Here is an 18,316-nt window from a genome sequence, read left to right as displayed (position 1 = left end):
AGATCGAAAATTTACTTCATTTCCCCATAGAGTTAACTCAGGCATGGCGGCCATTTTGAATTGCAAATCTCGGTAGATGTTCGGTAATTTGTTCCTCGAGTACCAAAGTTTGCATGGTGACCTCCAATTTTTATTCTCGATTTGGTAGGAGAATGGTTGAAAATTTCGTTTAGGAAAGTTTAAGCAAAAGTAGAAGTCTATCACTTTCTAGGCGCATACTACCTTGACTAAAGCCAGTGCTAAACAAAATATATTATATTACAATCATACAGGTTGCTGTTATATATTTAATACCATGCAATTCAAAATGATATTTGAAGAAGAGCACGGAATAAATGTATTACAAACAGAAAGTGTACTTGAAAAAAGCTTCAAAAGTTACAGCTAAAAGGGCTTTAATTTCTTTTTTATCCTGCAGTAACATTTGATTGCGGGGACATATATTTCGAGTTCATACTTTTTTCCATATCATGGTATTCTCTTGTCGGGGATTAAAAGTGACCTAAACAGTGGAAATATTTTTACAGGAAGGGACATCCTATCATGCGCCGAACCCTAGAATTATATCAGTATGGTTGACATATTCAAAAAAGTCACCTTTGAATAAGAAGGGACATAACTTTCTATTTGTAAAGCTAGCATAACCGTCACCAGAATTCACTATTTGTTGTGCGTCAAATGTTAATTCAATATCAATGAATAGTAAGTGGGAAAACGGAAAATGTTATTCGACTCTGATACCACAGAACCCCTTGGAAAATAATAATGTACGAAGCGTTGCGCTCCCTATGTGTAAAAAAGTAAGCACTGTTTAAGGACATAAAAGCAATTAATGATGTACCTATGGTTGCGCTGTTTCAACAAAAGCTTGTTAAAAACGCTGAAATTGTGGTATCCTCACTTTCTAAGCATATTAAATCGCGCAGCTTCAACCATATTGCTGAGTTACCTTCCATGATAGCATATAATTATTGGAAGTAGTAGTTGTAAGTTTTTTTATTGCCCCGACACTTTGTTTGATGAAAACGTATAACATTTGAAGCTGTACCTGTTGGTCACCTAAGGGCCTATATTTCTTTTTCTTTCGCTGTTGATATTTTTGTGTCGACCACTTAGACTCTCCACAGTCGCTGTGCCTTGTTTTGTGCGCGCCCACAATGGGCTTGCATTCGAAGGCTACGCTGTGCAGCTGTGAGCACAGCGACTCTCGGTTTTGCAAGTATATGAATATTCATAAGGGTAGTGACGTCAAAAGAAACACCTATCTTACTGAGCGGAGAGAAAATATACTAGTAGCTGGTAGACCTATATACGCGGTATGTTTTTCTTTTTCATTTTTAATTTTATTTGGCTATGGTACTTGTCATTTTTAGCTCACGTGTGTAAACACGTGGGCTATTGTCATAGCGATGTCTATCTGTCTGTCCGTGTGTGTGTGTGTGTGTGTGTGTGTGTGTGTGTGTGTGTGTGTTAGTGTTAGTGTGTGTGTGTGTGTGTGTGTGTCTGTCTGTTTACACGATAACTCAAAAACGTCTGAACGGATTCAAGTCAGATTTGGTACACAGGTACCATGTGCTACTTGCAAGAACTGATTAGATTTTGGTTAGTGTGGCTTGCATATTAATGAAGTTATGCAATATCGTTTTTTACCATACCATGGTTTCCCCATGGAGACGGTAATGACAGTGTAGACATATATCAAGAAATACTGCACAAAATTTCATGAAACCTTTCACAGATGACAATTTAAGAACATTATGATGATACTGTGAGTGTCATGTCAATTATCTTGACATATTTAATGAACTTTTGTCGTTAGTGAGATAACTGTGAAATTCCTGCACCAAACTTGATGATACTTGCAACAAATATTGATCTGATATATATCTAATTATACTTAGAAGCATTAGGCAGTGTCAAGTTAATAAATAGCTCATTTGCATATTTTATGAAGGTTTGTAATTAGTCATATAACTCCGATATAACTTCACCAAATGTGATGAAATCTGCTGCAGATACTGATCCGACTGATATCTAACTGTAGTGTAAAGCATTTAGTAGTGTTAAATTAATTAAGGGTTAATTTACATATTTATGAACTTTGTAATTAGGTATATAACTCTAAAATTACGGCACCCAAGTCAGTGAAATTGGGTACAGATATTGTTTTGATAAATATCTAATTGTACTGAGAAGCATTTGGCAGTGTCAAGTTAACAAATAGGTCATTTTCATATTTTATGAAGTTTAGTAATTAGTGATATAACTCCAAAATAACTGCAACAAATGTGATGAAATCTGCTGCAGATACTGATCCGACAGATATCTAATTGTGATGTAGAGCATTTAGTTGTGTGAAGTTAGTCAAGGGTTCGTTTGCGTATTTAATGAACTTCATAATTAGTGATATTACTCCAAAATAAAAGCATTAAATTTGATGAAACTTGCTACAGAAGTTGATCTGATAACTATCCAATTGTACTTAGAAGCATTGAGCAGTGTCAAGTTAATAATTAGCTCATTTGCATATTCCATGAAGTCTTATAATTAGTCATATAACTCCGAAATAACTGCATCAAATGTGATAAAACTGCTGCACATACATTTACGACAGATATCTAACTGTGTTGTAATGCATTTAGTAGTATAAAGTTAATTAAGGGTTCATTTGCATATCTAATAAACTTTGTAATTAGGTATATATCTCTGAAATTTCGGCACTAAAATTTTGTGAATCGTTCTACAGATATTGATTTGATAAATATTTAATTGTGCTATGAATCATTGAACACTGTCAAGTTAATGTAGGGTTTATTTGCATATTTAACGAACTTTGTAATAAGTGACATTACTCTAAAATTACAGCATTAAATTAAATAAAACATGCTACAAATGTTGATCTGATGGATATCTAATTGTCCCATAAAGCATTGAGCAGTGTCAAGTTAATTGACAGCTCATTCGCATATTAAATAAAGTTTTGTAATTAGTGATTAAACTCTGAGAGTACTGTGCGAAGTTTAAAAAAACCCTGCTACATATAGTGATAACATATATCTCATTGTTCTCTGAAGCGTACTTCTATCAATGAACCTGTTGTAAAACACGTGAGCATATTCAGTACATATCTGGTTTGTTTTGATTATCGGATGCGTGGAGCTCTATAAAGTACCCGGATCAGGCAGAAATCCGACCGGTCGCTTGCAAGAACGTCCAGACCCTGGGATTCGCGTCGCGTCTCTGAAGGGCGCGCGTGTTCCAACAGGAAAGAACGCGAATCGCAGGGTCTCTGCCAGACTATCGACCACTATGCATAGGTACTGATGCCAAATTGGAGCATTTACAGACAACCACAAAAAAAAGTTGACTACTTTGCAGAAAGTCTTTAACTCGTGAATGTTATGGGACTTCTTGTGTAAATGCACCAGTGTGAAGAGATGAACGCTCTGTATAGGTGACCACCAATCAAGGCAGGTACACGAGTTATTTTTACGAAGGTCCCATAAGCCTTCTTATCTAATCAGAAAGAAATAGCGCGTGGTTTATTGGTATATCAATGTCCCCATGCTGCTTCAGTTATTTCAGTTGAACTGTGGAAATTTGTAAGTTTGTTTTGTGATGATCATGGTTATTAGTATTATGATCATGGTAATTGCATTTTCACAGTGATATCGATGCATGCACGTCGACTACTATCAAAGTTCCATACATATTTCTGTTTTAAAGGGAGGGGATCGCCGGAACTGCGTTAAATGTCGTACGGGACCCCTGCGACCGGTGTAAACAATGTTTCCCAGGAATGTTGACGATTGATGACAGTTAAGCTATGTTTGTCATAATGTACATCGCAAACTTTAAATATTGTAGCTGTGTCGTCACGATGCACCCGGATATCATGCACGAAATACATCGTTTGTAAACAAGAAAGTCGCACCGGCGCAATTCTGACAACCGCCTCCCTTAAAACCTCGAGACCGACCTATTTATCTTTTTGTCATAAAAACACTCAATGTTTTCAAATTTCATAGTTCGGCATTTCTTCAAGTCAAAGGGATTACATTCCAGATCATGTAAAATATAAATAAAAAGTCAAATGAATGATTTTCTTTTAAATGACGCAATCTGTTAATGTTGATGTATTTGGACGATCGATAATATCTGTGAGTGTATTTGCTGTCATTTCTCGAAACTTATTATACTTATTTACACTGATGCGTTACGCCATTTTGGTTCTGTGACACACTGAGACAAAACGTGACTTGAAATACCGCTGCTCCTTTCCTCTGTTTACCAAGCAGGTACATCGACGCATGGGTGTACTAATATATACATATTACCTGGTCATAGAGCTAAAACCCCGATTATGATCCCGAGGGACCGTGTGTTACCAGAAGTATATCGCTCCTCCCCTAGCCGTAGGCGAAGGGGCATAGCAATATCTTTCTAGTAACGCACGACCACGAGGGGTCACAAACGGGGGGGGGGGGGTGGCGCTATAGCTAGCCCGAATAAATACAATGTTAAATGTATTTTATAACACAACACAACACATGCTCATGATGTTCTATCATGTTATTGATGTGCTTTGATGTAGATGCACTGCAATATTATATAATAGGCCTATTAGAAGTGTACTTAGCGATTCTCCACATCGGTTATAGTAGTGCAAATTTATCCACAAAAAAGCAAAATTTTCCTCAGCATCCCGCATAACGTCCTTGGTTGCTCTCGAATCTTTGTTGTTATTGAGCTCATAAATTCTTACACTGCTGGAATAAAACATCTTTTTTTTGTAAGAAATGGCAGTAAGCTGCGTTGTTGACTGCTATAGCTTAGTCCTTTTACCACCAGGTTTTGGTTCAAATCCACCGTTATCCATGGTGATTGTAGGCCTCTTTGCAGAGAGTTGGGGTTAACATTTTAACAGAAGTAAGAGACATTATCTTAAAATATTCTGGCATTCTATTTGAGAGCTAGTCATAAAAAGGTGGAAAACACTTTGAACAAAAGAAGACCTGTAAATAATGTAGTATTTATTGGTGTCATGATTATAATAGCATTAATATTAAGATATATGAATTATTTAGAGTCAATTATAATTATGAAATTATTTAATTTACTGATTCAGATTCCGTCCCAGTATTGCTTGTTTTAATATCGAGAATGCCTGAAACCTAGTTTTCAGTATATCATCTGTGCAATTTCAATATAATTCAATTTAAATTTAAAAATCAATTTCAAAACAAACAAATTTTTTTATAGGAGAATTAAAATTGCAGTATGTATAATGGTTGATGTACAATTCAAATATTAAACAGAAATAGAGTGTAGAATTGTTTATCCCCCTACAGCTAATAGTAAACATGTCATTGTGCTATATTCAATGCTGGACCGTTGGATATATAGCCGACTGTGAACGGCGACGCTGTGCTCGTCATCGTTGCATGTTTCTTCCCAGGTAAAAGCACTGGCAGAGCTTCATACAGCATGTTTGTCAATAAGCCTGGTGCTAATCCTGCAGGAAGGCTGCCGATGACCTGGCCAAAATCCATGGAATAGGCGAGACTGGCCATTGGCATGTGTGTTCATAGACTTTAAAAAAGACATACCTCTTGCTCCCAAGTTGTTACTGTAAGGGAGCTTTCAGTAATTACGGGGGGTGGGGGTGGGGGCCGGGGGAATGGGGAGGGGGAGAGGATTACTTTTTAGAAAAAAGTTCAAGGGGGAGGGTCACTTTTTATAAACCTATCTAGGGGGGGAGGGTCACTTTTGACAGAAGCAGATTTTATGGTCAAAACTTTGATTGTCCATGTGATATTTCCTGTATAGGAAATCATCAACAAAATACATACACATTATAGACCGCCATGCATAGTAAATTGACATTTGAGTGAAATTCCAAATCAATTTCTTGCACAATCATGGACTTGTAACCACTCTAGTCTAATCAAGGACAATAATCTTAATAATCAAGCATACATAAATGCACAGATTTATCTAATTTTGTACTGAAAAAAAATATTCATAGTTTCATCATAGACCCCAATGCATAATGAATCGACATTTCAGTGAAATTCCAAAATCAAATTTCTTACACAACCATTGACTTGTAACCACTCTAGTCTAATCAAGAACAATAATCTTAATAATCAAGCATACATAAATGCACAGATTTATCTAATTTTGTATTTGAAAAAAATTATTCATAAGTTCATCATAGACAGCATGCATAGTGAACCAACTTTTTAGATGAAATTCAGAAATCAATTTCTTGTACACAAATGCACATTTTTAGCTCACGTGTGTAAACACGTGGGCTAATGTCATAGCGATGTCTGTCTGTCTGTCCGTGTGTGTGTGTGTGTTAGTGTTAGTGTGTGTGTGTGTCTGTCTGTCTGTTTACACGATAACTCAAAAACGCCTGAACGGATTCAAGTCAGATTTGGTACACAGGTACCATGTGCTACTTGCAAGAAGTGATTAGATTTTGGTTAGTGTGGCTTGCATATTAATGAAGTTATGCAATATCGTTTTTTACCATACCATGGTTTCCCCATGGAGACGGTAATGACAGTGTAGACATTTACACAACCATTGACTTGTAACCACTCTAGTCTAATCAAGAACAATAATCTTAATAATCAAGCATACATAAATGCACAGATTTATCTAATTTTGTATTTGAAAAAAATTATTCATAAGTTCATCATAGACAGCATGCATAGTGAACAAACTTTTTAGATGAAATTCAGAAATCAATTTCTTGTACACAAATGCACATTTTTAGCTCACGTGTGTAAACACGTGGGCTAATGTCATAGCGATGTCTGTCTGTCTGTCCGTGTGTGTGTGTGTGTGTGTGTGTGTGTGTGTGTGTGTGTGTGTGTTAGTGTTAGTGTGTGTGTGTGTGTGTGTCTGTCTGTTTACACGATAACTCAAAAACGTCTGAACGGATTCAAGTCAGATTTGGTACACAGGTACCATGTGCTACTTGCAAGAACTGATTAGATTTTGGTTAGTGTGGCTTGCATATTAATGAAGTTATGCAATATCGTTTTTTACCATACCATGGTTTCCCCATGGAGACGGCAATGACAGTGTAGACATATATCAAGAAATACTGCACAAAATTTCATGAAACCTTTCACAGATGACAATTTAAGAACATTATGATGATACTGTGAGTGTCATGTCAATTATCTCCTCATTTGCATATTTAATGAACTTTTGTCGTTAGTGAGATAACTGTGAAATTCCTGCACCAAACTTGATGATACTTGCAACAAATATTGATCTGATATATATCTAATTATACTTAGAAGCATTAGACAGTGTCAAGTTAATAAATAGCTCATTTGCATATTTTATGAAGGTTTGTAATTAGTCATATAACTCCTATATAACTTCACCAAATGTGTTGAAATCTGCTGCAGATACTGATCCGACTGATATCTAACTGTAGTGTAAAGCATTTAGTAGTATGAAATTAAGGGTTGATTTGCATATTTAATGAACTTTGTAATTAGGTATATAACTCTAAAATTACGGCACCCAAGTCAGTGAATTTGGGTACAGATATTGTTTTGATAAATATCTAATTGTACTGAGAACCTTTTGGCAGTGTCAAGTTAGCAAATAGGTGATTTGCATATTTTATGAAATTTTGTAATTAGTGCTGTAACTCCAATATATCTGCACCAAATGTGATGAAATATGCTGCAGATACTGATCCGACAGATATCTAATTGTGATGTAGAGCATTTAGTTGTGTGAAATTAATTAAGTGTTCATTTGCATAATTAATGAACTTTGTAATTAGTGATAATACTCCAAAATTACAGCGTTAAATTTGATGAAACTTGATACAGTTGTTGATCTGATAACTATCCAATTGTACTGAGAAGCATTGAGCAGTGTCAAGTTAATAATTAGCTCATTTGCATATTTCATGAAGTCTTATAATTAGTTGTATAACTCCGGAATAACTGCATCAAATGTGATGAAAACTACTGCACATACTGATACGACAGATATCTAATTGTATTGTAAAGCATTTAGGAGTGTAAAGTTAATTAAGGGTTCATTTGCGTATTTAATAAACTTTGTAATTAGGCATATAACTTTGAAATTTCAGCACCAAAAATTTTGTGAAACGTACTACAGATATTGATTTGATAAATATTTAATTGTGCTATGAATCATTGAACACTGTCAAGTTAATGTAAGGTTTATTTGCATATTTAGTGAACTTTGTAATTAGTGACATTACTCTATAATTACAGCATTAAATTAAATAAAACGTGCTACAAATGTTGATCTGATGGATATCTAATTGTCCCATAAAGCATTGAGCAATGTCAAGTTAATGAACAGCTCGTTTGCATATTAAATAAGGTTTTGTAATTAGTGATTAAACTCTGAGCGTACTGTGCGAAGTTGGAAAAAAACCTGCTACATATAGTGATAACATATATCTCATTGTTCTGTGAAGCGCACTACTATTAATGAACCTGTTGTAAAACACGTGAGCATATTCAGTTCATATCTGGTTCTTCCATATTCAAGCAAAGTACATTTAAATACATTATCAAACATATATAAAATACAGATATAGCATGTTTTGTGGGGGTAAATTGTCAATAATTTGCCTGATAGACTCCATGTATTATGATTTGATATTTTTGAATGAAGCACTAAATCAGCAACATCTTGCCTTCCTATAGTTGCACAAAATATGGTGACCCTCCTTCAAAGGTATGAAATACCATATCTCTTCAAAATTTTTGCGTGATAAATTGAGACTGTCCCTCCAAAAACACCAGCCCTCCCCTGTGTAATATGTCCCTAACATAACAATTGAACCAATTGTTATGTAACTTAGCTGATACTGTTTTAGTTATTCCTGGTGAAAATACCGCAGTGGTCGGGGGGGGGGAAGTTTTAGAATGTCGTACAAGGGGGAGGGTCACATTTTAGACAGGAGGATGGGGAGGGTCACATTTTATGGTACAGGTGTGCGCGAAATTCCCCTGGCCCACCCCCTGTAATTACTGAAAGCTCCCTAAGCACAATATGATGTTCACTCACTTGCATTGACTGTTCTGTAGCCTCTGTCGAACCAGTGAGAGCATATAAAGTCGACATTCTATCTCGCTCTCACTCGACTCCTGGGAACTTAATTTATCGCTTTTACTTTCCATCCATTTGTTGAATCGTTTGCACAATACAAGACCTGCAATTTATTTACCTAAGACCACCAAAGTAGTGTTCAGCTAAAACTGACTCTTTAAAACATTTAGTGGCAAAATTCCTGTTGAGGGGCGTTAGATTAATGTCAGCTTGAGTACTGACTATATTTTAACATCGGCAAATCAACTGAAACAGAATTCAAGCAGGTAATGAAAATAGCGCTCTCAGTGGTGTTTTTGCAAAATGTCATGACTGTTGTTATAATTTAAGGTAGCGTAGCAAACACACTTTTCTTGAAGCAATAATTCTTATAAAAGATGACATGAAGATCCCCTCAGACTGTATTTTTTCAGAAAGCAAAAATTCTAAAAATTAGTATGGTGGCAATTGTTTTCTTGAAGGATGAAGAGGTAATTTTTTTTCGCTACAAAACCTCAATTTTGGTATTAAAGATAAAAATTAAATGAAATTTTATAAATGTCATATCTCTTTTGGAACTGCAGTATATGCAGAAAAATATCACAATTTTGGTTTGCATGATCTAATTTCATTCATAAATAGCAGGGGTCGAAAGACTGGCATTCAACAAAACATCGATGATGGCACAGTCCCCACTTGTCAATGGGTACTTTAATTACAAGTATGTGGAGAGGATATAGTCATGTTAATTAATTGGGTCTGTAATTAAGACTTTCCCGCTGGTACGTGAATACGTAAGACCAATGTGGGCTGCCACCCTAATAACAAAAAGGTTATTCAAGAAGCCAATTAGTTATCAATCGACAGGATGTTGCCAAACATTTTTGCGTCCTATTATAACACTGACAGTGTATCACCTGTGCCACATTTTATAAACAATAAAGCTAAGTGTCAATGAATGGTTCTACTCCGGAATAAAAAGGACGCGATGCGTTCTACAGACTCAGTACGCCCAAATAATCACGTGATGCCGGTACAAACAAGCCCACATGTGTACTAACGCGTATGGAAATACACGTACGTCTAGGTGCGTTTGCGCACATGGCTTTGTTTGTACCGTGGTCGATTCGAATTCCGGGTTTGGCCTATTATATTATAGCACTGTGAGATCAACATCTGTACCAAGTTTCATCAAATATGATGAAGTATTTCTGAACATATCACTCTAATTGGGAAAGTTCATTAAATATGTAAATTAAAAAAGAATTAACATGGAACTGCTAAGTGTCTTCTTTCAAATGTGAAAGTAATGTGAGCTAACATCTCTACCAAGTTTCATGAAATTTGATGAACGATTTCTTGACATATCAGCCTAACTACGAAAATTCTGAATCAATAAATAGGCAAATCCGCAGTCAATTGACACGATACTACTACATATCTTTGCATACTGCATGACCAACATCTGTACCACGTTTCATCAAATTGGCTGCAGTATTTCTAGACATATCACCCAAATTACAAAATCCATCAAACATGCAAATTAGCAATTAATTTACACAATACTTGTCCCCGAGGTTATCGTTCGCCCAGTTAAAGCGATGAAATTCGTTTCTTCGCTTCGATATAAAGTGTGTATGTGCGATGTATGATAGTGAGCATGCGTGCGTGAGTGCTTCACGAACTCTACAACGTGTTGAGCGGTCTCAGTCAGAAAAATGTAACAACTTAGCCGGCTATTGAACCACTCTTTTTTGGGAGTGGAGATTTAGCCGAGTGGTTCTGTCTGTGGCCTCTCAGCTAGGCGACTGATGCCGTATGTTGTGGGTTCGAATCCGATTGAAAACTAGCCGTATTGCATATATCATTGAGTGCTATTAGGGCTCTGTGGGACCAAAATCCGTACAAAGTTTCATCAAATTTAGTATTGTCGCTCCAGAAATAGAGCTCTTTTCAAAAAGTCATTGTCGATGACATAGTCCTCACTTGGTTAATAAAATGGCCGTAACGCGGTCATATTGTATTGTATCACAACACAAATCGACGTGCATATATATTGCATAGGTAGTAATGCTTGCACCAAGTTTGAATGAAATCACTCCTGGCATTTCTGAGAAATTTGCGTGAACGGACTGAAGCACGGCCGGACGCACTCACACACTCACGGACGCTCTTACTGACGCACGGACATGACAAAACCTATGTCATTGCTCCATTGCTTCATTGCTTCGCTTCGATAAAGTTTGTGTGCATTGCATGATAGTGAGCGCACGAGCGTGAGTACTTCACGAACTCTACAACGTGTGGAGGGGTCGTAGTCAAAAATTGTAACAACTTAGCTCGGTTATTGAATTAATCTTTTTGAGATTAGGGATTTGGCCTAGCGGTTTTGTCTGTGGCTTCTCTGCTAGGTGACTGGGTACCGTACGTTGTGAGTTCGAACCCTGTTGAAACTACCATATCAGCCCGGACGTTGTTCAAGGGACAGCCATTTGTGTAAATAACCTTCATTGCCATGTACATCAAATGGTCGAAGTGTTCTGCATTTCCATAGAAAAATGTCACAGGTTTCTCCCACCGCATAAAGATCACACAAATACATCAGTAAACGATAAAACACGCTGACTTCAACATTCGACGCCTTTGTAAGTTCCCTTGAAACGCACCGGAATGGTTACATTGAAAACTCTGGAAAATTGTACCAACCCGCTATTCGGATGGACTGATCAAAATGTGATCTGCAAGTAAATAGGATGGTGGTGAATTAAAACTCGATACTTTCCTGCTACTCTTCTGCGGAAAGCAGAAGGTGCAAAATATGTTACAACTTTTATTCATTCATATGATGTGCTAGCAAAGTTTGCAGTTTAAACACAACTACAAAATGTATAAATAAATAAATATTTAAATAAATAAATAAATTAATAAATAAATAAATAAATAAATAAATATATATATATATATATATATATATATATATATATAATATATATATATATATATATATATATATATATATATATATATATATAAGAATACAGATGTCCTCATGGGAAATTACGTTGCCCAATGCTAAAGCAGAGCGTTATAAATAAACAGATTACTTCAAGAACAAAAATCATGAAATCTATTATTACTTAAGTTTCATGCATCTTGCAATCCTCAGATAGAGGATTGCAAGATGCATGAAACTTAAGTAATAGATTTCATGACTTTGTACGTGAAGTAATCTGTTTATATATATATATATATATATATATATATATATATATATATATATATATATATATATATATATATATACATATATATATATATAAATAAATAAATAATAACACAAATTACTTCATGTACAAAGTAATGGTATCTGTTACTAAAGTTTCATGCATCCTGCAATCATCAGACGGAAGAAGTGAAAGTGTTGAGCTAGTATCACTTTCCCTTCATCTGTCTGATGATTGCAAGATGCATTACACTTAAGTAACAGGTACAGTTAATTTGTAGTTGAAGTAATTTTGTTTTATAATTTATAACGCTCTGCTTTAGCATCGAACACTGTAATTTCCCACGAGGACATCTGTATACTTTTATATATATATATATATATATATATATATATATATATAATATATATATATATATATATATATATATATATATATATAATTTGTGTTTATATATATTATATATATATATATATATAATATATATATACATACATACATACATACATACAAAGACTCTTGAACTGTCTAAATATACATATATGAAATATTGTAAATAAGTATATAAGTATATATATATATATATATATATATATATATATATATAGAGAGAGAGAGAGAGAGAGAGAGAGAGAGAGAGAGAGAGAGAGAGAGAGAGAGAGAGTGTGTTTGTTTGATCACCAAAAATGCAGAAGGCGTTTAGAGTATTGGTATATTTTAAATGACACGCTGCGTGACCTTTAGTAAACTGATAAACTCTGACATAGTGGTGTCCGTTTTTCTGAAAATGTTACATCGACCTCGACACGCCAGATAACAACAGAACAGTCTCCTGTTTCAGTATTCACTCATTGAAGTGAAACCTTTCATTGTACACGTGGCTTGGAAAGTGCGAGGTTGTCCTGAGAAGAATTCGGTGGAATCAGATCGACAGCAGCGCTGACATGGAATCATGGCTCACAATCTGCTACCAGACGATTTCAAACCACCCCCAGACCATTTCTACAATGGGATCCGCATGCTAGCCCAAATGCCCGCTGCCTCTTTGGACGCTGTTAGAGAAATGGAAGTTCGCGTCGATGACATTTGGGTGGTGACATACCCCAAAGCGGGTAAGTTTTTGTTGTGTAAATAGGCTTATTTTCTTCAATTGTGCCATTGTATCATGTTAGACTTATTTTGTACGGCGAATGTACGTATGTGTACTGTCGTACTAGGAGCCCAAGCGTACGGGCTTGGACCCTATTGTTTTTTTTTATAGGAGTTCAATATTTAGGGGCCCAAGCCTTGTGGCTTTGGCCTCTATTGGTTTTACTGGAGTTAAATATTCTTCTTCCTCTTCTTCTTCTTCCGTAGTTTTTTTGTCACTCTTGGTCTCACAAACCACCGAACGTAAACTTCTCAAATTTGCAGGGCTTATAGGTACCTATGATTGGTCATATGACCTGGCGGCCATATTGGATTTTCCATGAACCGAAAAATGGCTTCTCCTGATGACCTAGGGGTCTACTCAGTTTGAAATTTGTATAAAGCAAGCATAACCTAAGGTCTAAAGAATTTGTTAATAAAATCGCGTGTGGCCACGTGACCTTGGCCGCCATATTAGATTTTCGAAAAAGCCCAATATATTCTTTAAAAATCTTCTTCTCCAGAACCAACACACTGATTAATCTGAAATCACGGTCCCTCAACAAAACGGTCAAGAAGCGCCACTACTTTCTTTTGTAATCTTAAGTGTGACCTGTTTCAAGTTTGCAAAAGGCATCAGGGTCGGTCTCTTGGTTTGGCCGCCGTGTTGGATTTTGCAAAATCGCAATTTAAACTTTAAAAATCTTCTTCTTTAGAACCAAAACACCGATTGAACTGAAATTTTACTTGTAATCGCCTTAGTGTGAGCACTTTCAAGTTTGCAAGAAGCTTTTGGATTGGTCAAATGGTTTGGACGCCATATTGGATTTTGTGTAAATCGCAATTTAATCCTTAAATATCTTGTTCTCGAGAACTAACACACTGATTGAATATAAATGTTACTCATATCTTTCTTTGTGCAAGCACTTTAAAGTTCGTGAAATACATTTGGATCGGTCACGTGGGTTGGCTGCTATATTGAACTTTGTGAATAGCAATTGAATCCTTAAAAATCTTCTTCTCCAGTACCACACCACCGATTGAACTGAAATTTTACTCATATCTTTCTTAGTGTGAGCACTTTCATGTTTGCAAAGGGCATTTGGATATGTCGACTAGTTTGGCCGCCACATTGGATTTTATATAAAACATATTATTACCAGCGAAACCTACAGTAACTATGTGATGATGTTCAAAATCCTTCTTTACAAGAACCAAAAGACTTTTTCTAGCTTAAATTTTGCACATAATATCATCAGTGCAATAACTTTAAACCATGGCAACCGCTTGGGCCCCGCCGATGCTCCTTGTAGCTTTAATATTCTTCTTTTTTCTGCAACTTCTTCTTCTTCCGTATGTTTTTTGCTCACCTCGAATGCAAAAACCGCTTGACGTAAACGTCTGCAACTTTCTGGGCTAACAGTTACATATGAGTACTCGAGCACACAACCCTACAAATTTCAAGTGATCACATGACCTGGTGGCCACATTTGATAAAACCTAAAATTTGCTTCTCCTGATGACCTAGGTGTCTAGCAGATTTATTTTTTTTCGTATAGCAAGCATGATCTTGGCCTTGACCTTGGCCGCCGTATTGGATTTTCTCAAAATACCAATTTAATCTATAAAGCCCCCACTCAATTATCAGATTTATCTAATATAAACATTATTTACTTGATAAAATATTCAATGGAAAACAAAAGAATGACAAACTGTTCATGGGCTGTTGACACATTCGCTAATGCGAGAACCAGGGATTGAGAAGGGCGTCTTTAAAATCGTCTTTTCAAGAACTAACCAACCGATTGAACTGAAATTTTACACGTGTCATCTTTGGTGTGAGTGCTTTCAATTTTACGAAAAGCATTTGATCGGTGGAGTTGTTTGGTCCCCATATTTGATTTTGCAAAACTCCAAATTTAGTATATCAAAATCTTCTTCTCCAGAACCAACGCCACTTCATAAGAAATTTTCATCTTTTAGTGTGATTACTATCAAGTTTGCGAAAGGCATTTCTATTGGTCATGTGGTTTGGCATCCATATTGGTTTTTGCGAAAAACTTACGATTCTCAGAGAATAATTCATAAATCTTCTTTTTAAGAAGATTTTCTCATATCATCCTTTTTGTTGGTGCCTTTAAGTTTGCGAAAGTCACATAGATCGGTCATGAGGAATGGCGGCCATATTTGGTTTCCCATAAATACCATTTTAACCTTTACAATGTACTCTTCCGGAACCAACGCACTTTTTGAACTGAAATTTTACTCATATCATTGTAGTATATGAGCACTTTCAAGACTGTGAAAGGCATTTGGGTTGGTGACGTGGTTTGTCGGCCATACTGGAGTTTCAGAAAAATGTAATTTAATCTTCAAAAACTATTCTCCTTGCGAACCAATGCAGCACCTTTAGTGTGAGTACTTTCGAGTTTGCGAAAAGCATTTCTATGGTCACGTGGTTTGGCGGCCATATTGGTATTTGCATAAAACCTACTATTGCCAGCGAAACCTATAATAACCATGAGACTATGTTCAAAATTCTTCTTTACAAGAACCAAAAGATCCTTGAAAGCTCAAACTTTGCATATAGAATCATCAGTGCACGTAATTTCAATCATTGCAACCGCTTGGGCCAAGCTAATGCTGTTTGCAGCTTTAACTTTTTTATAAATTTAATTAAAGATAGTAAAACACTTTTTGTAACAACTTGTGACACTGAAAAACACGACATGTATCCGTGTACAGCCAGCTTGAACAAGTTGTGCAAACTATAGTGCTCAGTAAGGATCACAAGGAACAGCATGTATATGTATGTATGTATGTATGTATGTATGTATGTATGTATGTATGTATGTATGTATGTATGTATGTATGTATGTATGTATGTATGTATGTATGTATGTATGTATGTATGTATGTATGTATGTATGTATGTATGTATGTATGTATGTATGTATGTATGTATTTGTGGGTGTGTTTAAGTATTTATGAGTGTAAACAACTTAAATTTCGATCATAAACCAGAAGGTGAAAGTAAAATAAGTTACACTCTTGTAGATTATACGGTTGGAACATTTTCGAATCAGTTTACGCCAATTGATGTACATCAATACGACCGTTAACTTAACCAATCCGGGAAAAGACACTGGCAATAAGTGTGCTTCTGGATTATAAAATGTGATTGCTGATACATTTCAGGAACTACCTGGGCACAAGAGATTACATCGGTCATCATGGAAGGCGGCGACCTTGAGAAAGTTAAGAAAAGACCGCTGTTGGAAAGGGTACCATTCATAGAACTTGGCCCGATTGATGAGATCCCAGCAACCCACAAATTTGTCGACGCCATGCCACGCGACGTACCCCGACTCGTTCGTACACATTTACCGTACGATTTGATGCCAAAGCAATGGTATGAAAAGAAACCAAAGGTAGGCCACTTTGGAAAGCTTAACATGTTGGAAGTAGCCGAACGCTTATTGTGGACTTACTTACTTTTGTGATGCAATCTATCACATTTTGAAAAAACAGTTTGTTCCTGGCTTTCACACACAGTAACGAACAGGCATAAAAGTACGACGATGAAGCTGCAACCTTAACCGTCACCACCACCATCACCATGGCTACCCACCACCATCATCAAAAATAACTGTTGATCATCCACACAACAACAACAGCAGCAAAAACGATGACGACGACAGTACACAACAATAATGGCACTAGTGGGCTGACGTATCATATTTGAAGTGCGCTATAAAGGGCAAACGCGAAAATGAGAATGGAAGAATATGTTTTTTGTTCTTGAATCTCCCTGGCGCTATCATAGATCTACACTATTTCAACTACATTTGTAAAACACCTCTTGGATTTAGACCAAATGGGGAGCATTTCAGGGGCGTACAAGTTCTATGACTTCACCGTAGTGTCTTTGAGTAGTTTAAATGAAACCAAGGTTAGAAACTAAAAGGCAATGTATGGCACATGATAGACTGCAGCTTTTACAGATTATTCTTTTTGTGTTTTTTTATGTTACATTTATTTATTTTGATTTGAACGTCATTTCCGCAATCGTTTTAGATCTTCGATTTAATTCCAGACTTTGTATGTCGCTCGCAATCCTAAGGACACCGCTATATCTAAGTGGCAGTTTACCAAAATAAACCATTACATAGAAACAGTCGAAAGTTTCTTTGGTTATTTACCAAAGTTCATCGAGGGAGACGGTAAGATACGAAACACTTTACTTTGATCTATTCCATCGTGTTTTTTAAACGTTGTTTCTGTTTGCTGTAAGTTGTTAAACGTGGAAATCACATTGAGGTCCTAATGGGAATTTGCCAGAGCGGTTTTGCCTGTTGTCTCTTCTCTGGGTGACTGGCTGCCGTATGTCGAGAGTTCGAACCCGATTGAAAGCTAGCCGTATTTTTTCCCTGGGCTGATAGCTCTGCTGGTGAACAGAATTATCCCCGAGGCTGCCTTTTGCCCAGTTTAAGCGATGTTTTCATTGCTTCGATAAAGTTTGTGTGCTATGTGAGATAGTTAGTGTACGAGTTTGAGTGCTAAATGAACTGTACAACATGTGGAGTGGTCGTAGTCTGAAAATGTAACTACTAAGGGAGCCCTCATTATTTACGGCCGGGGGCGGTCGGAGGAATTGCTTGAGAAACTCCAAAATTTCGAGTACCCCCCTGCCAACCATGACGTGTTTGAGTAAACCCCTTCTCTGCTACAGAAATTTTGAGTGACCCCCCCAAAAAAAACAAGATTGGGAAAGTTAAATATCTATACAGTAAAATGGATTGCTGCTGCGACAGGCCCTGTACAGACCCTGATTAAACGCTGTGGTACAGGTCTGT

At 36.3% G+C, this 18,316-nt stretch overlaps 1 protein-coding gene across 1 annotated transcript in view; it reads left to right on the top strand.

Annotated features, from left to right (window-relative positions):
- Positions 1-13,102: 13,102 nt before the first annotated feature.
- The window catches only part of LOC139121769 (sulfotransferase 1A3-like), a 12,198-nt gene continuing 6,984 nt past the window's right edge, over positions 13,103-18,316 (top strand). The window contains exons 1-3 of the mRNA XM_070686911.1: positions 13,103-13,444; positions 16,659-16,891; positions 17,557-17,683. Coding sequence (XP_070543012.1) covers positions 13,285-13,444; positions 16,659-16,891; positions 17,557-17,683 — 520 coding nt within the window. The 5' untranslated portion in view covers positions 13,103-13,284. The remainder of the gene's footprint in view (positions 13,445-16,658; positions 16,892-17,556; positions 17,684-18,316) is intronic.

The sequence above is a fragment of the Ptychodera flava genome, chromosome 21 (genome assembly GCF_041260155.1).
Source record: "Ptychodera flava strain L36383 chromosome 21, AS_Pfla_20210202, whole genome shotgun sequence".
NCBI classification, from domain to species: Eukaryota; Metazoa; Hemichordata; class Enteropneusta; family Ptychoderidae; genus Ptychodera; species Ptychodera flava.
Note: the sequence above shows the minus strand (reverse complement) of the source record. Positions and strands in the feature narration are given on the sequence as shown.